This window comes from Microcaecilia unicolor, chromosome 3 (genome assembly GCF_901765095.1).
Source record: "Microcaecilia unicolor chromosome 3, aMicUni1.1, whole genome shotgun sequence".
NCBI lineage: Eukaryota > Metazoa > Chordata > Amphibia > Gymnophiona > Siphonopidae > Microcaecilia > Microcaecilia unicolor.
Genome location: NC_044033.1, coordinates 208183654 through 208207317, shown reverse-complemented (window position 1 = coordinate 208207317; position 23664 = coordinate 208183654). Strand labels below are relative to the sequence as shown.

At 46.6% G+C, this 23664-nt stretch overlaps 2 protein-coding genes across 2 annotated transcripts in view; both read right to left on the bottom strand.

Moving 5' to 3' along the window:
• Nucleotides 1-6333: 6333 nt before the first annotated feature.
• Nucleotides 6334-17851, bottom strand: LOC115464937 (proteasome subunit beta type-7-like). The gene is made up of 8 exons (XM_030195326.1): nt 17623-17851; nt 15704-15797; nt 15159-15256; nt 14695-14835; nt 13298-13413; nt 12510-12568; nt 6984-7135; nt 6334-6771 (listed from the first exon to the last, which is right to left on the bottom strand). Exons 1-8 carry the CDS (start codon nt 17685-17687, stop codon nt 6660-6662), a joined length of 837 nt encoding a protein of 278 aa, XP_030051186.1. The 5' UTR covers nt 17688-17851; the 3' UTR covers nt 6334-6659.
• Nucleotides 17852-22914: 5063 nt separating this feature from the next.
• LOC115466191 (complement C4-like) overlaps nt 22915-23664 on the bottom strand; it is a 59201-nt gene continuing 58451 nt past the window's right edge. The window contains exon 41 of the mRNA XM_030197292.1: nt 22915-23144. Within this exon, the coding sequence (XP_030053152.1) occupies nt 23003-23144 (142 nt within the window). The 3' untranslated portion in view covers nt 22915-23002. The remainder of the gene's footprint in view (nt 23145-23664) is intronic.

Sequence of the window (23664 nt, the reverse complement as noted above, 5' to 3'; positions counted from 1 at the left end):
GAGCAGAGGAGAGAATAGTATTATAGGAAGAGACAGCCTCATTGACAGACTTGGACAACATAGAGGGGCATAATCGAACGACGCCGGCCAAATCGATGGGCGGCCATCTTCGGGGCCAGCTCCGCGAAGGGGCGGAACCAAGCATATTTTCGAAATACGCTTGGCGCCGGCCAAATCGCTCGGTGGGGTTAGATGAGATGGCCGACTCTGATTTTCAGCCATAATGGAAACCGGAGTCGGTCATCTCAAACCCGGCGAAATGTAAGGCATTTGGGCGTGTGAGGAGCCAGCATTTCTAGTGCACTGGCTCCCCTGACATGCCAGGACACCAACCGGGCACCCTAGGGGGCAATTTTAAAAAATTTAAAAATTAAAACAATTAGCTTCCAGGTGCATAGCACCCTTCCCTTGGGTGCTGAACCCCCCCCAAATCCCCCCAAAACCCACTGGTCACATCTCTACAGCATTACCATAGCCCTAAGGGCTGAAGGGGGTACCTACATGTGGGTACAGTGGGGTTTTTGGAGGGCTCCCATTTACTACCACAAGTGGAACAGGTGGGGGGGGGGGGGGGGGGGGGATGGGCCTGGGTCCTCCTGCCTGAAGTGCACTGAACGCACTACAAACTGCTCCATGGACCTGCATATTGCTGTCAGGGAGCTGGGTATGACATTTGAGGCTGGCATACAGGCTGGCAAAAAAAGTTTTTAAAGTTGTTGTTTTGAGGGTGGGAGGGGGTTAGTGACCACTGGGGGAGTCAGGGGAGGTCATCCCCGATTCCCTCCGGTGGTCATCTGGTCAGTTGGGGCCCTTTTTAGGGACTTGGACCTGAAAAAATGGGTCCAAATAAAGCGGACCAAATTCTCGTGACGGCCGGCTTTCTTTTTTCCATTATCAGGCAAAGCTGGCCATCTCAACGCACGCCCCATCCCGCCCCCGTCCCACCTTCGCTACCATGCTGACACGCCCCCTTTGAACTTTTGACAGCCCCACGACGCAACGCAGTTGAAGCCGCCCAAAATCAGCTTTCGATTATGCCGATTTGGCCGGATTCAGCAGATCGACGCCCATCTCCTGATTTGTGTTGGAAGATGGGCGGCGATCTGTTTCGAAAATAAGCTGGATACTGGTAGAGAAGAGATTTGAAACACTGGAGGACAGAGTGTAAGGGTCAATAGCCTGATGATTCCTAAATGTTTTGGTTGAGAATAGATGGGACTGGGGAGGAGAGTGTTTAAGTGTGAAAGTTATCAGATGATGTTCAGAGAGGGGAAGAGCTGAGGCACAGAAACTGGAGAGTGAGCAGTTTGAGAAGAAGATAAGATGAAGACAGTGGCCATTCTGGTGAGTGAGGGCAGTGGAGCACAGTTGAAGATTGAAAGAGGATGTTAAAGCATGAGTCAGATGGATCATTATAGCATGAATGTTAAAATCCCCAAGAATGAGGGAAGGAGATGAAGGTTCAAGAAAAAGGAAAGTCAGGCGTCAAAGTCAGTGAGGACGCTCACTATCCCTTTCCCTCTTAAGACGGAAGAGCTGCTGAGGGTCGCAACCAATGGAAAAGAGAGGGCAAGACCTTTCGGACCAATCAGAAAGCAAAGGCCATGGCGGGGGAGGGGTTTGAAACATATGATGCAATTTAACCGCCTATATTTCTTCGTGTAAAAATGATTCCTGTCAATAAAGTTATTTGAGTCAAGTTAAGCAAACTTTATTGGTGCAACAAGTTGTACGTACATGGCAGAAGTTGATGTTTCTGGCTGCTGTTTCTCCTTTTTCAGCCAGGATCAGAATTTTTCGTGCTCATTCTTCTGTGGGGAGTCTTGGATTTGCGTTTTTAGCTGTGGGAAATGGGCATCGGCTGCCAAATTACCCAGTTCCAGTGTTGGTTTTGAACTCACATCCCAAAGCAGTGTGGTAGTTGTAGTCCCTTGTCCTACCCTTTAAAATCAGTGTTGCAAGTCCATAGGCTGCAGGAAGCAGAGAAGCCAAGATACCTACTTCTGTGTGATTTAGACAATCTGCGGAAAAATCCATCTCAAATCTGACTTTCGAAAATCATGACTTGGGTGTTTTCCAGGGAACAACATCCACCTGTTGCTTTTGAGATGTCTTTCTCTTTTAAAATGAGCATCCCGAGACCATGTTTATCTTGTTTTTGTCATCAATGTCTGTATTACCATGATATGACAATTGTCACCTATAAAAATCTGTGCTGTGAGAATATCAGATTCAGGAGACCAGGCTGTCACCCTCTGTTTTGTGATCTATCCTGCCATTTCTAGCAATTATTCTTGTCCCCTGTTATGAATAAAGAAATCTCTTACTGACTATCTTGTTAGTGTATGGCCTCCGATTACAAGTCAGACATGAAGAAATTGGCACTGGATATAAACGTCTCGAACCCAAGTGCATGCAAATGAAAGGGGGCATGAACTGGACGTGTTTTGTGTGGGACAAGGGTGTGGCATATATATTCCTCGGTACCTGGTCAAAATATCCCCGACAAAAAAGCTCCAAACAGAAAAAGCTCCCGACATAATAGTTCCTGACATAACAGCCACTGTCAAAAGCTTTGCTAAAATCTAAGTAGATTACGTCTATAGCACGTCGATGATTCAATTCTCCAGTTAGTTTGATTGGGTAACTGGAGAATTGAATCATCGACGTGCTATAGACGTAATCTACTTAGATTTTAGCAAAGCTTTTGACACAGTTCCTCACAGGAGGCTCTTAAATAAACTAGATGGGCTGAGGATAGGTCCCGAAGTGGTGAACTGGATTAGGAACTGGTTGACGGACAGATGACAGAGGGTGGTGGTAAATGGAGTTTGCTCGGAGGAGGGAAAGGTGAGTAGCGGAGTGCCTCAGGGATCGGTGCTGGGGCCGATTCTGTTCAATATATTTGTGAGTGACATTGCCGAAGGGTTAGAAGGTAAAGTTTGCCTATTTGCGGATGATACTAAGATTTGCAACAGAGTGGACGCCCGGGAGGGAGTGGAAAGCATGAAAAGGGATCTGAGGAAGCTAGAAGAATGGTCTGAGGTTTGGCAATTAAAATTCAATGCGAAGAAATGCAAAGTGATGCATTTAGGGAGTAGAAACCCACGAGAGACGTATGTGTTAGGCGGGGAGAGTCTGATAGGTACAGAGGGGGAGAGGGATCTTAGGGTGATAGTATCCGAGGATCTGAAGGCGACGAAACAGTGTGACAGGGCGGTGGCCGTAGCGAGAAGGTTGCTAGGCTGTATAGAGAGAGGTGTGATCAGCAGAAGAAAGGAAGTGTTGATGCCCCTGTACAAGTCGTTGGTGAGGCCCACCTGGAGTATTGTGTTCAGTTTTGGAGGCCGTACCTTGCGAAGGATGTTAAAAAATGGAAGCGGTGCAAAGAAAAGCTACGAGAATGGTATGGGATTTGCGTTCCAAGACGTATGACCAAAGACTTGCTGACCTGAACATGTATACCCTGGAGGAAAGGAGGAACAGGGGTGATATGATACAGACGTTCAAATACTTGAAAGGTATTAATCCGCAAAAAAATCTTTTCCGGAGATGGGAAGGCGGTAGAACGAGAGGACATGAAATGAGATTGAAGGGGGGCAGACTCAAAAAAGATGTCAGGAAGTATTTTTTCACGGAGAGGGTGGTGGATGCTTGGAATGCCCTCCCGCAGGAGGTGGTGGAGATGAAAACGGTAACGGAATTCAAACATGCGTGGGATATGCATAAAGGAATCCTGTGCAGCAGGAATGGATCCTCAGAAGCTTAGCTGAAATTGGGTGGCGGAGCAGGTGGGGGGAAGAGGGGTTGGTGGTTGGGAGGCTAGGATAGGGGAGGGCAGACTTATACGGTCTGTACCAGAGCCGGTGATGGGAGACGGGACTGGTGGTTGGGAGGCGGGAAATACTGCTGGGCAGACTTATACGGTCTGTGCCCTGAAAGACAGGTACAAATTCAAGATATGAGTTTATCTTGGGCAGACTAGATGGACCATGCAGGTCTTTTTCTGCCGTCATCTACTATGTTACTATGTATGTTACTATATATGAAATCCCATCCCCTATCCCTAAACAGCTGCTATTGAGTCATCACCCCCATGTGGAGGTGCAAGTGATGTGATCTTCACTGGGGGGGGGGGGCATGTTTGCAGTGTGAGAGCCAAGATCATTGCTGGACAAAGCAGACAGGACACTGGGTGGGGTGGAAGTCCAACCCTCCCCACCCATTCTGTCCCTGTTTTTAGGTCTTCTCCATCCCCACCAGTCAGCCTTCACCATCTTGTCTCTGCTTCCCAACTCCTTCAGGCTGGGTTTCCCCCATCCTTCTATATTTTCTCCATAGATTCATCGGCAGACCCACCCCTGAAACAGCTCTTCTGTTTTCTTATGACACCACGTGATTCTCAGCAACTTTTGAGCTGTTCAATCTCCCGCACTGCCCTCTCAATCTTATGAGGACAATAAAGGTATTTGGGCAACAGATGGCTCAGCCTTACAGAGAGATGAACAGCGCAGGTAGAAAACAGAGCAGCTGATATGGATGTGTAGACTCTAGGGAAAGGGAAGTCAAGGGGTCACACTTAGGATGGATGGTGGCTGCCACAGCCCCCCAGGGCTTGCAATGAAGAACACTGAACTAGGGAATCTCCCCTTCCATTTATTTGATTTTGCTCACACCTTTTTCAGTACCGTAGTAGCTCAAGGTACTACTGGATATGTCTCTGTCCCAGGAGGGCTCACAATCTAAGTTTGTACCTGAGGCAATGGAGGGTTAAGTGACTTGCCCAAGGTCACAAGGAGCAGCAGTGGGATTTGAACTGGCCACCTCTGGATTGCAAGACTGGTGCTCTAACCACTAGGCCACTCCTCCACTAGTAGCAACACTCCATGTAGAATCTCAAATAGCAACAGAATCTCCACTAGTACCAACATTCCAGAATCTCAAATAGTAGCAACATTCTATGTTCCACTGCATTAACCACTAGGCTACTCCTCCACTAGCAACATTCCATGTAGAAGCCTGCCCTTGTAGATCAGCAACGCGGCCACGCAGGCTTCTGTTTCTGTGAGTCTGACGTGCAGGACGTCAGACTCACAGAAACAGAAGCCTGCGCGGCCGCGTTGCTGATCTGCAAGGGCAGGCTTCTACATGGAATGTTGCTAGTGGAATAGCAACATTCCATGTAGAATCTCAAATAGTAGCAACAGAATCTAAAACTTATTTATTGATTTAGATTTTGCTGACACCTTTTTCAGTAGTAGCTCTAGGTGAGTTACATTCAGGTACTCTGGATATTTCTCTGTCCCAGGAGGGCTCCCAATCTAAGTTTGTACCTGAGGCAATTTAGGGTTAAGTGACTTGCCCAAGATCACGAGCAGCAGCAGGATTTAAACTGGCCACCTCTGGATTTCAAGACCAGTGCTCTAACCACTAGGCCACTCTTCCACTCCATTGTTAAAGGGATTTAGACAGATTAGCAGCTTCTTTCTCTGTGTGTTCATTATGCTATTTTAGCTGTTCCACTGCTGTTTTCTAGGTGCTGAAATAAAGCATTGTGTCCCTGGTTGGAGGTAATTCCAGTTCCTTTCCTGTGTGTGCATTTAGGTCCCTGTAATGAATGATTCTTGTTTGGAGGGTAACGGTTTTGGAGTGGATAGCAGTAAAATATTGAGGGGAAATGTAGGGGTGGTATGCAGGGAGCACAGAGGCGTCTTGCAGTAATCGGTAGAAACATCTGTCAGGCAATGACAGGGTACTATGACCCTTCCGGTTATGGGTTGTCCCATTAGACTGCTTTGACATAATCCTTCCTCTGAGCCTGACATTTGAGTTTTTCTCTTCTGCGCTGCTTTCGGCTCTAATTTCCATCACACTTTACCCCATTTTCAGTTCCACCTTAACTCCAATAAAGCCCATTTTACAATTGAGTTAGGAATTTTTGGGGGGTGGAGGGGAGGTATTTGATTAGATGTGTTCACATAGGTTTGTCTTTTTTTTTCCCTTCATAGTGGTTTGACAACTCCACCCCCCCCCCATAAAGCCCTCTGTCTGAGGTTGAGGAAGAGTAAACCCCACTCACTAGTGACCGACTACAGCCCTTTAGTGCCCCCTGGCTGAAGATTGTGAGATGGATTGTGTCCCACATCTCACCACTGACTTACTGGGGAGAAATCCATCTTGTATTCATGCCCATTTCAGAATACTCAAGGGAAACGATGAGCTGCTACAGCAGAAATGAGCCAGCAGACACAAACCAGTCATCTAAAATCACTTTATTCACATAGTAACCATTCGCCGTGGTGCCAAAATGCAAAGAAACTGTGCTTATCACATTCAGTAGCCCTGTATGTTTGGGCAATCACATTAGGGCAGATTCACAGCTATCTGTAATCAGAATGAGAAAACATATGGATCACAGCTGCATCTCCCAGCATGCAACAGGGTAGAACAGGACTGGATCAGCCCCTTTGGGTTGACATGGGAGAGATGACCAGCTGAGTCCCACATATTTCCCCTTCACACTTGACTACCCGTTGATTTTCATTTTGTTAATAAAAGGATGGAGTGGATGCATCTCAAGGAAGGCAGGGGAGCAGTCCACTGACCAGAGAGAATGCCAACAAACTCCACCCAATACACAGTTCATAGTGGAGGAGGAGTTATTCCATGTCTATGGTCTGTATATGCTCCTCTACCAATTCCACCTCCAGTGGCTTGATGGACTGTGTCAGGACAGCAGTCGTGCCCTTCTGGTACCGGTATGAGCCATACCTAAAAGAAAATGAGAAAGAGAAAGACAGTGCGTCAAGGTAGAAACCATAATCAAAGTTCACAAGAGTTGGTGGAAGTGGTTGGATTAGAACCTGAGTCTGCAGGTGTCACAGTTCTGTGCTCTCAGCACTAAGCAGTGACACAGGGAGAGTTGGTGTCAGGAAGTGGGATCGCAATCTGCTTCTCCGCATGCTAGTGACCTTCCCTCTTACCTCTCGCCACGCTTTCCAGGCTGCTCAAAGCCACGCATCATCTCCACTTTCTCCCTGGTGATGACGCACAAATCCACATTACTGCCTGAGCCCAGGTCACACATGATTCCAGCCGTGATGGCATCTCGGAGCAGATCCATCGCGGGCTTCAGCTGTGCGAGAACATGGAGCAAAGAGAGAGAGAGACCAAGGAAACTGAGGAAGACTCGTGCATTCACCAGGAATCACATTCAATATTCTTCAGTGTCAGCCAGCAGCTCTTACCACTGTGCTGAGTGATAATACATTTAGGGCTCAATATTCAATGCAATTTAACCAAGCAGGAAAGGCTCCTGCCCCATTAAATTGTCCGTGCAGGGTTATCCAGGGATATTCAGGCACATTTAACTGGATAGTGTAATAATAGGGGATCATCAATTTATATCTAGATCAGTGGTGTTCCTAGGCTGCGTGACACCCGGGGCGGATCGTCGATGTGCCCCCACCAGCGAAATTACACCCCCCCCCAACTGGTGAAATTACACCCTCCCCCCCCCGCATGCATTTTTACCTGCTGGGGGGTGCTGCGCGCCTGTTGGCCGAGTCCGCTCGTTCCCTCCCTGCTGCTCCCTCTGCCCTGGAACAGGAAGTAACCTGTTCCGCGCAGAGGGAGCAGCAGGGAGGGAACGAGCGGACTCGGCCAACAGGCACGCGGCACCCCCCCAGCGGCGTGCACTCGGGGCGGACCCCCCCCCCCCGGTACGCCACTGATCTAGATAATCAGAATGACAGTAATACAAAAAAATGACTTGACTTTTTAAACTACTGGCAACTCACACAACCATTCAGCCATACCTGTCACAATAAAGGTCACTTGACCTATTACCCTATAAATTTGCAAACAACAACTTTCATCTAAGTAACCATACTGGAACTCAAACTCCCCGGTCAGATCACAGTAAACTATTGGAAGGAAAATACAAAATCAATGAAAAATAAAAGTACAACGACTTCTCACAAAACTAGAGGGAGTGGAGGAGTGGCCTAGCGGTTAGGGTGGTGGACTTTGGTCCTGGGGAACTGGGTTCGATTTCCCCCTTTAGCTCCTTGTGACTCTGGGCAAGTCACTTAATCCTCCATTGCCCCAGGTACAAATAAGTACCTAAGCCGCATTGAGCCTGCCATGAGTGGGAAAGCGCGGGGTACAAATGTAACTAAAATAACAAAAATAGAGGAAAAATAAAAACCACAAACTTCAGGTCTAATGTCTTGAACAATCCTGCTCTTCCTCCAGCAGACAAATAACAACTTCATGATTAAATGAGATGACCTATGCTATCTTAAATAACATAGCTCCCCTCAAACCTACATCCAAACGAAGCCGGAAAATTTCACCTTGGTTTAATCAATCTATCCTTCCTTTGAAAAGAAAATGTAGAAAACTGGAACGAAAATGGGCTAAAGACAAAATCAAACGAAAACAAATCAACTTGGAAAACTGCCATCAAAACATATAAAAATGAGATCAAAACTGCAAAAACTCAAAACTATAACAAAATAATCAGTGGTAATTTCTTTAATACCAGTAAACTTTTTGAGTTGATTAAAAGCCTATTATCCATAAAAGAAATAACCAGAACCACAGAGTCTCCACCAACAGCAGAGCAACTGGCTACTTTTTTCAAACAAAAAATAGTTAATATCAGGGGCGTATCTGCGTGGGGCCACTGTGGCCTGGGTCCCAACGCAGATTTTGCCCTGGCCCCCCCCTACCGCCGTCAACCCTCCCCCGCTGCTGTTGCTTACCTTTGCTGGCAGGGGACCCCAACCCCCGCCAGCCGACCCGAGGTCTTTAAAGTTCTTCTTCGTCCTCCGTGGCCGTGCTGCTGTTGAAAGCTGTCGAATCCAGTTCGGAGTCTGACGTCGCAGCACGTTGTACGTGCAGGAGCGTCCTGCAAGTACAACGTGCTGCGACGTCAGACTCCGAACTGGATTCAACAGCTTTCAACAGCAGCACGGCCACGGAGGACGAAGAAGAACTTTAAAGACCTCGGGTCGGCTGGCGGGGGTTGGGGTCCCCCGCCAGCTGAAGAAATATTTTTAAAGGCAGTGACAGGTGGAAGCGGACCTTGGCTGGCGGGGGTTGGGGTCCCCCGCCAGCAAAGGTAAGCAGCGGGGGAGGGTTGACGGCGGGAGGGGGGTGGAGTCATTGGTGGCGGGGGGGTCTGGCAATGGCGGTGGGGGGGGGGCTAAAATGTGCCCCCTTCCTCTGGCTCTGGCCCCCCCTACCGCCGGAGTCCAGATACGCCCCTGGTTAATATCAGAGAAGGCATACTCAAATTAAAAATCAATCATCAAGATATTTATGAAAAACAGTCAGACACACATAAAGGAATAGCCACCAACAGAATTTGGTCTTCCTTCCATCTACTAACCCATGACACAGTAAAACATTACCTCCTAAAATACTCAACTTCACAATGCACACTAGATCCTTGTCCTAGTTACCTTATGAAGGAAGCTCCTAATATATTCATTAATCTGCTTCAGCAGCATATCTCCTTCCTACTGTTCCATGGCACCTTCCCTGATAATAAATTATTCTAACACCAATACCAAAATACAATTCAATCACCATAACTGATGTAACAAACTTCAGACCAGTAGCCTCCATTCCTTTGATGATCAAGGCGATGGACAGAATAATAACAGCACAAACTATGGACTACCTTTCACAATTCTCCCCACTACACAAATCGCAATCAGGTTTCAGACCATCCTATAGCACCGAGACAGTCCTTACTACACCTAGTATCAAATCTCAGAAAGGAAATTAGAATAGGGTCTAAGATCTTAATAATGCAGTTCGATATGTCTAGCGCATTCTATGTAGTAGATCATAAAATCCTACTAAACGTACTAGACAACTTTGGTATATGTGGCACAATCCACAAATGGTTTCAAGGATTCCTGAAATCAAGAAAATGAAAGGAACCTTATCAGGGGTGTGCTGGTAAATTTTTAACAACAGGCTCTTTCTAGCCAGCTCTGCAGTTGGAAGGGCCAGGGGTGGCCGGGGGGGGGGGGGGGGGGGGGGGAGGGGGGAGAGCAAAACGTGCCTCTCTCTCCTCCCTCCCTTCTTGCGGGCACGCTAGGCATACCTTTGCTGGCAGCCAATAAATGGACTTCCACCACTCCCAACATCTTGCTCTGAGCAGCATGCTGGAACTTCTTTCACATGCTCAAGAAGTCCCAGCCTGCTGCTCAGAGCTGGAAACAAAGAGTGGGGAGCAGCAGCAGTCTATTTACTTGGCTGGCAGGGCTCAGCATCCCCACCAGTATTCAGCAGGGGGCCCAAGCCCACATTTTGGGAGCCAGTTGTTAAAGTAGCCATGAAGGGCCCTACTTTAACAACCGGCTCCCAAAATTCTTAAAAACTTAACAACCGGCTCTTGCGAGCCTGTGAGAGCCTGCTCCAGCACACCACTGAACCTTATCCTCTGCTTGGTCACCGGACTGTGGCGTCCCTCAGGGTTCTCCACTATCGCCCATTCTGTTTAATGTAATGATGTGACCACTAGGTAACAGACTAGAAATAGCAGGATTCAAAGCATTCATATACGCTGACGATGTTACCTTATACATAAGCTTCAAAAAGACCATTCAAGACATCTTACAAAAGGCAAAACTTGGCTTAAATCTGATGGAAACCTGGACCTCAGAATCCAAACTAAAGCTAAATAAAGAAAAAAAAACTAAATTCATGGTCATTACCAACCTATTTGATTAAAACTACTACAATAGTTTCACAATTGACAATAATCTGAAAATTCTAGGTATAATTATAGACAAACATTTAACATTTGATACTCAAATTTCCTCAGTAATCACAAAATCTTTCAGGTCTCTTTGGAAACTAAAAAGGATCAGACCCTATTTCTCATCAGAAACATTCAGACTATTGGTACAATCATTAACATTATCCCAGTTCGATTATTGTAATGTCATATATGCTGGCTGTAAGGAGAACCTGTTGAAAAAACTCCAAACAGCTCAAACCACTGCTGCCAGGTTCATATACAAAATCTCTTGTTTTGAAAGTGCCTCTAATCAAATTACACTGGCTTCCCATCAAAGCGAGAATCACCTTCAAATTATGTACATTTATCTTTCAAATACTAAATGGCACAGCTCCAGACTATATGGTACCATTAATAAGCTTACCTCAAAGAAACACTAACTATGAGGCAAGAAACTATCTCAGACTACACCTCCCAAAAAAGTGATCTACAAAACTGTCCACGCTGCAGACTTCACTTACCTAGGAAGCAAATGGTGGAACTCCTTACCACCCAAAATAAGAAATATACAGGAATATACTAGATTCTGCAAAATCCTCAAATCGTTCCTATTCAAACAAACCCTCACAAAGAACGACCATATCTCAAACAATTAATTATTACCTGAATTGGTTATTACTCTATTTACCATTAACTTCCTCTTTGCTTCATGTACAATTTCTCATTCCTAATAGATTTTCTAAATGTTAAACATCCATAGTTATCCCAGTACGTTTATGATACTGTATTGTAAAATCGGATTCTTACAACAAATTACTTTCTTATGCATTATTCTTTGTTATGTATCTTGTACTGTTTATTGTAAGCCACATTGAACTCAAACTTATTTGGGATAATGTGGGATATAAATGTCACAAATAAATAAATACATAAATAGTACCTAAGTCAAAACTGGCTATGTTGTGAGTGGTCTGGGGGCAGAGCTGGAACATTCAGCACTTAGGGGACCTTTTTACTAAGCTGCATAAGTGTCTATGCGAGGCCAATACGCGCCAAAATGGAGTTACCACCCAGCTCCTGCATGGCTCTTGCAGTAATTTCATTTTTGGCGTGCGTCCGAAAAATAATTTTTATTATTGGACGTGCGCCACATGGCATTTGGCGCGCATAGGTCATTACCGCCCGGTTACCGTGTGAGACTTTACCGCTAGGTCAACGGCTGGCAGTAAGGTCTCGGACCCAAAATGGACGCGGGGCAATTTTCATTTTGCCGCACGTCCATTTTCGGCAAAAATTTTTAAAAGGCAGTTTTTGTAGATGCGCAGAAAAATAATTCTGCACGCACGCCCAAAACACGCGTTTATACTACCGCAGACCATTTTTCAGCGCACCTTAGTAAAAGGACCCCTGAATCGGACAAGTTAACCAGATAAATCAGACCACATGAAACACATCTTTGTCCAGTTTAACTTATCCAGTTAAGGGCTGAATATTGGCTATTAACCCGATTAATGCCAGCTGGCTGAATATACCCAGTTATTATTCAGTGCCAGTCTCCGGACATGGCCTGTCATTAAAGCCAGCGGCAACGAAAAAAATCGCTCACTGTTGCAGGCTGAATAGTTATCCCTTAATTATAGACAAGCTCTGAATGGGCGTAAAAGAGTGAGACATTTCTGCCATCCACATTACAGAGTTTTAGTCTCTATCAATCACCTTCACTTGTACCCCTCCCCCTTCCTCTCACCTCCATATCGGGCTTGAATCGATCCTCTAGTATCGCCATCGCTGCCCCTGCTCCGGACCCTAAATCCATCAGAAAGGGGGAAAATGAAGACTATCAGCCCCATTCTTGCCACCAACTCTCCTTTTGTGACAGCCTAGCACTGAGGGCATAGAATGACGACACCTCCAGAACCGGATTCCATTCCTACTGCTTCCACCAACCCTCCCTCTATGACAGCCTGATGCTGAAATCCTCTAATGCTTGCAGACCCAACTTCCAATCCCACCTCTACCACCACCTCTCACTTTATGGCAGCTGGTGCTGAAAGTACAGAGCTGTGACATCTACTGATTCAGGTTCTAATCCCACTTCTCATACCAATACAACATCAAGAACAAAAGCACATCATCTCGGTGTTCTCACACTTAGAATATAATCTCCTGGGGGAAGGGACATTGTAAGCTTACAGTTTTTCTTTTCAGCCTGTGCTGTCTGCTGTCTATAAAATATTAAGTTGAATTATTATGAATGATACATAGCTGGAAAGGGGTGAGGTTTAGGGTTGCACTACAGCTAGTGATGGATCCTTAAATCCCCATTCCCTTCTCCAAATTACACAAAGGCTTTTCTCCTAGGACAAGCAGGATGCATCAGTCACATATAGGTGACGTCCTCCGACACTGACTTATCCTGCTGTCCACGGAGATCTCCCGTTACAGGTAAGTAACTTCATTTTCTGACAACAGGAAATGCCTTTTACACATCCAGGTGCACTACTACCTCTCCCACCTCTTCCTCCTCTTGCTCACCCATAGAAACAAAAGGCAGCTTGTCAGTGGAACCATGAGGGTGCACAGTGTAGAGGTGGGGGCCACGACAGTCCACTCCACCCACAATGAGGGAGGCCCCAACATGTCCTTTGTACCTGTGGGAGGAAGGACAAGAGAAACAGGAATCAGCATCCCACTCTCGCTTTTCTCTGTACTAACTGCAAGTCTGCAACACCAGAGTTCATCTGCCTGTCTCATCTGCATTTGATCTGCACAGAAGCTGGGAATGGCGGACACTGGCCTTTCGCTATGCACAGATGCCAAGTTACCCAGTTCCAGGCTGGAGAATTTGAGAGAATCCTAGATTTCTGGCCACCCATTCATGGTGAATTATGGGACTTGCAGCACTGGTTACAACGGGTAGAATCGGACACTACAAATCCCACACTACTTTGGGATGCAAGCTCAAAACCAGGACTGGCCAAAATGTTTCCGGCCTGGAACCGGGTGACTTGGCAGCTCTGCAGATGGAGATTATGAAGGGAACTACAAAGGGCACAAACAGATTTGACAAAAAGACATTTTAAAAAAACCCCAAAATGGAAAGCTAGATGCATCTTCCATCCTCTCCATCCCTGAATTTCTTTTCTGGAAAGAAAAGGGGGAGATCTTTTATCATGATTCAATCAATTCCCCATTAGGAACCACAAGCTTTTCCCCCCACTTGTGTTCATTTGTTCCCTTTCTTAAAAAGCTACAGGAAGTAGACATTCTGGGGGAAAAGATGCAACACTCGAGGGAACCCTTCACTCTCTCTTCATTTTGCACAGAATAAAATTTGGGGCCTTTCAAAAATAAAAACCACAAAAAAACCTGTAGATGAACTATGCTGTGGCAAGTCCCAAAGTGACCACTTGGTGGTGCCATTGCTCCACAAATGAACAACAAATATTTATTTAGATTTTGCTCACCCCTTTTTCAGTAGTAGCTCAAGGTGAGTTACATTCAGGTACTCTGGATATTTCTCTGTCCCAGGAGGGCTCACAATCTAAGTTTGTACCTGAGGCAATGGAGGGTTAAGTGACTTGCCCAAGATCACAACAAGCAGCGGTGGGTTTGAACTGGCCACCTCTGGATTGCAAGACCAGTGCTCTAACCACTAGGCCACAATTTGTTTTTCTGGATAGTAAAGGGAGGGGGCAGTCCAGAAAATAACAAACATTAAATTAAAAAATAATGCATTGGGACAGAGATTACAACCACCCCCATCCCATCCCAGCCCTCAAATTCTGCACATATCACCTTGGCTGCTTTCTCTTTTCCCTCATTGGTGCTCTTATTCCCTATTCTCCTTTTTTTTTTGAGCCATCAGGTGCTTGTATGTTATTTTTTTCAACAAGGTAAAGAAAGCTACCCTTCCCCACATCCCCACCCACCTGAACAGCTGCTGCTTCAGCATCCTGCAGGCAGTGACCACACGTGGCTCACGCCCTGTGGAGAGGGCATGCAACTGGAGGTTGGACGAGAGAAGCTGGGTGGTCATCTCTGCATCAGCGGCCACACCTGCACCACAGCAGCTATGCCACAGGGACAGAGGGAGAGATGGGTTTAATGCAGAAGTTATGCTACCTAAGAATTTATTATCAGGGGTCGCAGGGGAAGGTCTTTATCCTTGCAAGAGCTCTGGACCTGTTTGACCTTCAGGAGGCTTTCAAGGTCACAGGAGAAGCAATTTCCCACCCAGACATACCTCCAACTCAATTTCATATCTACAAATGCCACTCATTCCATTTTTACAATGGCTTTTAATCAGGATGGGTTCATTTTCCATGTCCCTACCTCCCCCCCCCCTTTTACCCCCACATCTTGAGGTACAGATGCCCCAGCAAGGTTCACTTACTAGATCCTGGAGGTAATGAAGTGAATTTTCAAGCAGTTCTTATCGGCCACCACCATGTCATCTGTGGCCCGGGTATCAGCCCCCAGGATGACACCGTCCTGAGAAAGGGTGGGGAGAGGGTGAGGGAAGAAGGCAAAGAGAGAAAGTTACTTGTCGCAAAATCATACGTAGAGAGGCAATGCAGAGCCATGGATTAGAAGCGGGGAACAGACAGATAAAGTGATTCACCCACAAAATCACAGAGATTCTCTGGTATTTTTAGTCTTTGTACTGTCTGCATTCTCCGTCTTTATTTTCACACTCTGAACTCTCTGCATTTAGCTTGAGTCCCCTCCGGGTATTTTCAAACCCAGTGCTCTCTGCATGTTGCCAGACTCTCCCTCTGGTATTTTCAGCCACTGCACGCTCTGCATTTTGCCTCATTCTCCTCCATGTATTTTCAGCCCCTGTGCTCTCTGCACTTTGCAGGCATCTGTAGCTGAACTTGGTCTCACAGTCCCCGTGTCTGTACAGTTGCACCGGGGGGGGGGGGGGGGGTCACTTACCTTGTACACTACTGCAGCGATCGTGGTCCCGGTTTTCCTCGCTTTAGGGACTTTGAGCCCTTGCTGGGATGTCTCTTTCTCCAAAAATTCATTTCTGAGGGAGGGGAGAAATAGGAGGAGTGATCACAAAAAAGAGACACAGATGTGCGCACACACATACAATGAAGACAGGTTGCCCGACACACACGCACAGACACACATGCATGCACACACACACACAGTTTGACTCAGATACAGACACCTAAATAAGTAACCTTCACCTACACATAGTAACTTATCTCCCTAAACCTCCAGGATGCCTGACTGCCGGCCCACCATCCCTATCCTCCTCAGGGGGGGGGGGGGGGAGTTCTTGTCCCACCTCCCCTCTCTCCGACTGGGGTGTGGTGCTGTGCTTTCATTACACTGTCTAGATGCATGTCAGGGTCATGATCAGTCAGTACATTTACTGGCAGTCAGTAAAAATTAAGGAGTCAATATTAAAAATGAGAATCTCCAGGCACCACCAAGATTCAATGGTATTTAACTAGAATACTACTGCTGAATATCCCCCTCTAGAGCCTGAAACTAAGTCAAAATCACAGAGACTTTAGTACATCGTGTGAAAAGACAGGAAGTTGAGTGAATGCTTAGCACCCCCGGGCTGGCATGAGGGGGAGGCAAACAGGGCACTTGCCCTGGTTCCCTGAACCTACCCAAACTTGACGGCGATACAGGCTGCTGTTGGGCTTTGGAAACCCCCATCCAAATTTCTGCCCTGGGCACTCATTGGCCCTATAGCTCTGAACTATATCTAGAATATTATTTCTCACCTCCCCTTTCTTTGTTGCAGGAGCGTAGCCAGACACCCAATTTTGGGTGGGCCTGGGCCCAAGATGGGTGGACAGAAGAACCCCACCCTGTCCAACAGGTAATTTGGTCTCTTCTCTCACCTGCACACAGTGGCGTTCCTAGGGGGGCGGACACCCGGGGCGGCGCCCCCCCCCCCGGGTGCAGCACCCCCCCCCCGATGCACGCCTCTGGGGGGGTGCCGCAGCACGCGCCTGCTCAGAGTTCCCTGACTTCGCGCGTTCGCTGCAGCTCCCTCTGATCCGGAACAGGAAGTAACCTGTTCCAGGGCAGAGGGAGCTGCAGCAAATGCGTGAAGTCAGCGAACTCAGAGCAGGCGCGCGCTGCAGCACCCCCCAGCGGCGTGCACCCGGGGCAAACCGCCCCCCCTTGGTACGCCACTGTCTGCGTGCCATATGGTCTCTCAAATATCCCCCCTCCTCTCCCGCATACCTTTTAAATAGCAGATTTTCACCGGCAGCAAGCAGCAACTAATACACACTGTGTATGTTGGCCCCACAGCCTTCCCACTGATGCAACTTCCTTTTTCCGCATAGGTGGGAATATGTCTGAGGGAAGGCTGTGGGGCCGGTGCGAAGTGTATATCAGTCGCTGCTTGCTGCAGGTGAGGATCTGCAATTGACAAGTATGCAGGAGGGACAGTTGTTGGGGAGTTTTCAGCTGGTGGAGCTTGGGAATCCCTGCCAGACACATCATAGGTATGCTGCTACTGGGTGGGCCTACGCCCTCCCGGGCCCACCCTTGGCTACACCAGTGCATTGTTGTCTGTGACACGATACTGTTCAAATTCTCGATTCCAGGATTTGTCCCCTAGCCCTGTTCACAGCCCTTTCGCTTTCACTTTCCTCCAACAGCTTCCATTGTACCCAGAAAGATTTCTGCCCTCTGGACAGGGAAGTCCCTTACCCAGCCATGATTATGAATATTATGATTCGTATGGCACCTACCAGATAATCCGAGGTGGAGAGAGACAGACCAGGGAGGGAGAAACAGAGAAGAAGCCAGCAACAGACAGCTGGGCAGAGGGTACATACAGCAGGCACACTGAAGGAAGGGTGTTGCCTCCTCACCTCTGGCAGTTCTCAAAGTTGAAGCCCCCTGGGTTTGGAAGGGTCAGTACCTTGGACGGCAGCATGGCCAGGCAGACAGTGGGTGCCTTTGCGGAGACTGCAGGAGCTGCTGTGCTGTCTAGTGCCTAAACTCATTGGTCTGCCTCTCTTCTTTCACTTTCACTCGTTAAATTCATGCGGGAGGAAGTTGAAACAGAGTCAGCAAACACAGCAGCCAGCAGAACAGGACAGAACACATCCTGAACTTGGCGTTCCAGTGTCACTTTGCAGTAACATATAGCGAGTGGCAGTAAAATCTGAGTTGGAAGTCCCTGGAGCAACTGTAGCTCTCGGTCTCTCCACCCACCTGCTGGTGGGACTGCATGACCCATCTGTCTAGGGGCCAGTCTGCTTTATTTTGGGCAAGGATGACTTCATCAAATGACTCAGACGTGGTCCTTGTCTATCACACTGCCTATTGCTATGGCTTTGAGAGACAGAAAAAAAAAGCATTCGTTATTGCAAAGCAGACCTGAAATTATACATTTTTGCAGTAACAGCTTCTCCCCCAGCGCAAGGTCTCAAACTATGTAACCATCTGCTCCCTCACAGTGGATGGTTTGTCTTTCAGTATTTTGTTTGCACTGTGTATTGTACAAGAATATGAGCTGCTTAATTTGTGTACATAAACGTGTATATTTTTGTAGAAACATTTGATGTGGCATTGTCTAGAGATACCCTGCCTGTCCCTCAGCAGGAAGTTAACTTTCACGTTAAACTTTTTTTTTCCTTTCCCAAAATCTTTTCAAAGTAACGCTGAGAGGAGGAGTGGCCTCGCACTGCCCGGTTACCGCTGACTTAGCGCAGGAGTCCTTATCGCCACTTGAACGGGTGGCGGGACGGGCTTCCCGCCGCATGGCCATGCGGTAAGAGTTTTCTTATCGCATGGCCATGTGTGCCTGGGGTCTTTTTACCCACTGTGCACGGGAGAAACGGCCCCCGCCGCCAGCGCAGGGAAATCGGTGGGATGCTGGGGGGGTTAGGGGGGCTGGAGACCCACCGGATCTCCAGCCCCCCTGAACCTGTTGCTGGGGTGAGGGGGGTTCAGGTCAGGTCAGGGTTCCTACAAGGGCTGCTGCATTGGGGGGAATGGGGGCCAGCTAGCATGCAAATGCATGCTGGACAGGGCTCACTATTCCTCCCTAATGGTCTGCAAACCCTAACGCCAGCTCTGAGCTGGCATAGGGTTTGCCGCAGCCAGCGGGCCAATCTTTGGCGCGCTGGTTGCTGATTATTGGGGATGAATAGGTTTAGCATGCACTTGCATGCTACTTGCGCTAAGAGCCGTGTTTTGCATGCTAGTTGTGTTCAGAGCCCACGAGCGCATTGTTTCACACGCTCGGGGGCTCTGATCATGGGGCGGTAGCAAACACAGGCGCTAACATGGTGCTAACAGCCTCTAGCGCCTGCGTTTGCTTCTCATCATCGGCTCTGGGACAGAGAAATACCCAGTGTACCTGAATGTAACTCTCCTTGAGCTGCTACTGAAAAGGTGTGAGCAAAATCCTAATAAATTAATAAATACAGGCAGCACCCAAAGGAATGCTTTTGTTTATTCACGACTTACTATACTCTCCCTTAGCAATCCCCCCCCCCCCCCCCCCCCCAAAAAAAAAAAAAACCAAACAAACCACAAAGCATTTTGCAGGCTATTATAAGATAGGAAAGAAACACCATTTATACTGATAGGTCAGAGGAATAAGAAGTGTGAAATGAAAACAGAAAGGTAAGGAGAATGTGTCGTTGTCTTGCAACAGTGAAAACCTGCAATCAGCCTACAAACACAGAGGTGCAACGTTAACGCTGCCCTGAACTTTTTATACACAGGGACATCAACTACAGATATAAAACACAGCCTGAACTTTGTGCTCCAGTGTCTTTCTGCACTCTTGTTACCTCTCACTTCTCCACTTCTGAGGATCCTTTGTTTCCCTTCCAGGCTTTACCTTTCAAAACTACTAAATACCACACCGGTTACTTCTAATAACATAGACACCCCATCAGCAGACAATCTTGCGAATTACTTCAAAGAGAAAATTGAAAAGCTACGACTCATGATACCTATCAACACAAGCGATTACGCAAAGCTCCTTGAATGTCTAGACCCAATCCCTGGTGAACATCCAGCTGACCGATCATGGACCAACTTCGACACACTCTTGAATGATAACATCTCCCAAATGCTCGAAAGATACGCCAAGTCTCACTGCAAATTAGACATATGCCCTAATAATCTTATAATATTCGCCCCCCCAACAACTCAAAACAGACCTCACGATGCACCTGAACTATATGCTACAAAATGGTCTGTTCCCAAAGGATAAAGGAAACATTCTACTTACCCCTTTACCTAAAGACGTAAAGAAAAGTACTAGTGACCTATCCAACTATCGTCCAGTAGCATCTATCCCGCTGATAACCAAACTTATGGAAGGCATAGTGACGAAGTCACTAACTACCTAAATAAATTCTCAATCCTTCACGAGTCTAAATCAGGATTTCGGTCTAACCATAGCACCGAAACAGTACTATTTACTTTACTGAATAAATTTAAACAAGCAATTGCAACTGGCAACAACATACTTCTCTTACAATTTGACATGTCCAGTGCCTTCGACATGGTCGACCATGGAATATTACTACACATGCTAGAATACTTTGGAGTTGGAAGTAACGTTATTAACTGGTTCAGAGGATTCCTGACCACAAGATCATACCAAGTGATAGCTAACGCGATTACATCAGCCCCATGGATACCTGAACGTGGAGTCCCCCAAGGATCTCCCCTCTCACCAACCCTATTCAACCTAATGATGACACCCCTAGCCAAATTACTATCCAATCAAAACCTCAATCCATACATATATGCAGATGACGTCACGATCTACATCCCGTTCAAACATGATCTAAAGGAAATCACCAATGATATCAACCAAAGCTTCCAAATCATGCATTCTTGGGCGGATGCATTTCAACTAAAACTTAACACAGAAAAAACACAATGTCTTATACTCACTTCACAACATAACACAAGCAAATTCACCACCATAACCACACCAAACCTTTCCCTTCCCGTTTCAAACACTCTGAAAATTCTCGAGTTACCATTGATCGAAATCTCACACTTGAAAGCCACGTGAAGAATACAACTAAGAAGATGTTCCACTCCATGTGGAAACTCAAAAGAGTAAAATCTTCTTCCCAAGGGCCATTTTTCGCAACCTGGTACAGTCAATGGTGCTGAGTCACCTAGACTACTGCAATGCACTCTACGCTGGCTGTAAAGAGCAGACCATCAAGAAACTTCAAACAGCCCAGAACACCGCAGCCAGACTCATATTTAGAAAAACAAAATATGAAAGTGCAAAACCCCTAAGAGAAAAATTACACTGGCTCCCAGTCCCACTTAAAGAACGTATCGCATTCAAGGTCTGCACTATAGTTCACAAAATCATTCACGGAGATGCCCTGACCTACATGCTAGACCTCGTTGACCTACCACCCAGAAATGCTAAAAGATCTTCCCGCACATTTCTTAATCTACACTTCCCCAGCTGTAAAGGATTAAAATACAGACTAACACATGCGACCAGCTTTTCCTACATGAGCACGCAGCTGTGGAACGCACTACCTCGTAACTTAAAAACAACTCACGAAATAATTAACTTTCGCAAATCTCTGAAGACCTATCTCTTCAACAAGGCCTACCACAAGGATCAATAGCTTAACTACAACACATCACCACTCCACCTATATTCTGAATGTCTTCTTTCTATAACTATTTGCTGATCTTCATTTTGTCATCCTTGGTCTCTTTGTAACACCAATTGTATCTTTCACCCTGGTATGGCGATGCCATAATGGGATTTTGTAAGCCACATTGAACCTGCAAATAGGTGGGAAAATTCGGGATACAAATGCAATAAATAAATAACCCCCACTGTCAGGATTTGGGAGCTCTGTGCCCATCCCAGGCATTATCCCTCACTCCCACCTTGCTGAGGATCCTCTGTGCTTGTATCAGACTGTATCACTCACCACCACTGAGGATGCTCTCTGCCCTACCCTGTGTGGTTTTATAATGGCTGCAATATGTATGTATGTGATTTTATGTTGTATGTGTGTGTGTATGTATGTGTGGCTTTATTTATTTATACCTCATTCCTCCACCACTAAGTATATATAAGTAATGCCATACTGGGAAAAGACCAAGGGTCCATCAAGCCCAGCATCTTGTCCATGACAGCGGCCAATCCAGGCCAAGGGCACCTGGCAAGCTTCCCAAACGTACAAACATTCTATACATGTTATTCCTGGGATTTTGGATTTTTCAAAGTCCGTTTAGTAGCGGTTTATGGACGTCCTTTAGGAAACCGTCCAACCCCTTTTTAAACTCTGCTAAGCTAATCGCCTTCACCACATTTTCCGGCAATGAATTCCAGAGTTTAATTACACGTTGGGTGAAGAAAAATTTTCTCCGATTTGTTTTAAATTGACTAAAGATTCTCTGTATAGTTCTATGATGTGTGTGTGTATGCGTGGTTTTATGATGTATGTGCGTGTGTGTCAGAGATGCCAAGTTACCCAGTTCCAGCTTGGAGATGTTGGGACAGTTCTGGATTCCTGACCGTCTTTATAGTGCATTGTAGACTCACAGCCCTGATTGCAATGGGCAGGATCAGACATTACAAATCTCACACAGCTTTGGGACGTTAAGTTCAAAACTAGGATTGGCCAAAAAGTTTCCAGCCTGGAACTAGGTAACTTGGCATCTCTGGTGTGTATGTATGTGTTGTTTTTATGGTGGGTGTTTGTGTGTGTGGTTTTATGATGTGTATCCTTCACTCTTCCACCACTGAAAACGCTCTGAGCCCTGCCTTATGTGATTGTATAACGTTTGTGAGTGTTTGTGTGTGTGTGTGTGTGTGTGTTTGTATGGATTTATTGTGTGTTTGTGTGTGGTTTTATGATGTTTATCCCTCAGTCCTCTACCACTGAGGATGGTCTGTACCCAGCTTTCTCACTTGATGCCCCAGCACTGAGCATCCTCTGGGCCTGTCCCCGGTTTTACCCCTCACTCTTCCAAGGCTGAGGATCCTCAGAACTCATCACAGCTAAGAAACTATCCCATCTGTGGAATCACAGGCTGTCCACTTGTTTTTTATATCATATTTTTCTATTTATGAACGTATGGGTGACACCAGCTGTGTGTACATTTCTAATAATAATATTTGTACACAGAGAAAGCGAAGACACAGTCAAATAATGTCTTTTATTATATAGATGAGACATAACAGCAGAGCAGGGAACAAAGAGAAAAGGGAGAGGGTGCATCTGGGATTTACACCATGCAACCATTGTTTTGGTAGCTCTCCATGAATTCCTTGGCCTGTAAACACACATTTCGGAGTCGGGTGCTCTTACATTTGTTTTCGTCCAGCAGTTCCTCGACCCATGAGGTAGACTGTAGGAGGTACTGCAGCCTGTAGGAGACAGGAGGGGCATGGAGGAAAAGAAACACATCCTGAGCTTTGGATTCTGTTGCCACATTGCAGAAGCCTGGGAGTGGGAAGGAATGAAACAGATCCTGAGCTTGACTCTATTGCCCTAGAGAAAGTGAGGGGTCAAGGAGGGAATGAAACATTCTCGGCTTTGTTTTCTGTTAATGCAGTGAAAGAGCTTGGGAGGATGCAAGGGAGTACAAAGGGGATGAAACACATCCTGAGCTTTGGATTCAATTGCCACAGTGCAGGAGCTTGGGAATGAGTAAGGAAGCAGAAAAGAATGAAACACATCCTGAGCATTGGACTCTGTTGCAAATTGCAATAGCCCGGGGCAGAGAGGGAATGAAATATCTTTAGCTTTGTTTCCTGCTGCTGGAATGAATGAACCTGGGAACAAGCAAGAGAGCAAAACAAGGGAACAAAACACATCCTGAGCTTTGGACTCTGTTGCTAAAGTGCAGTAGCTCAGAAGCGAGGAGGGAATGAAACACATCCAAAG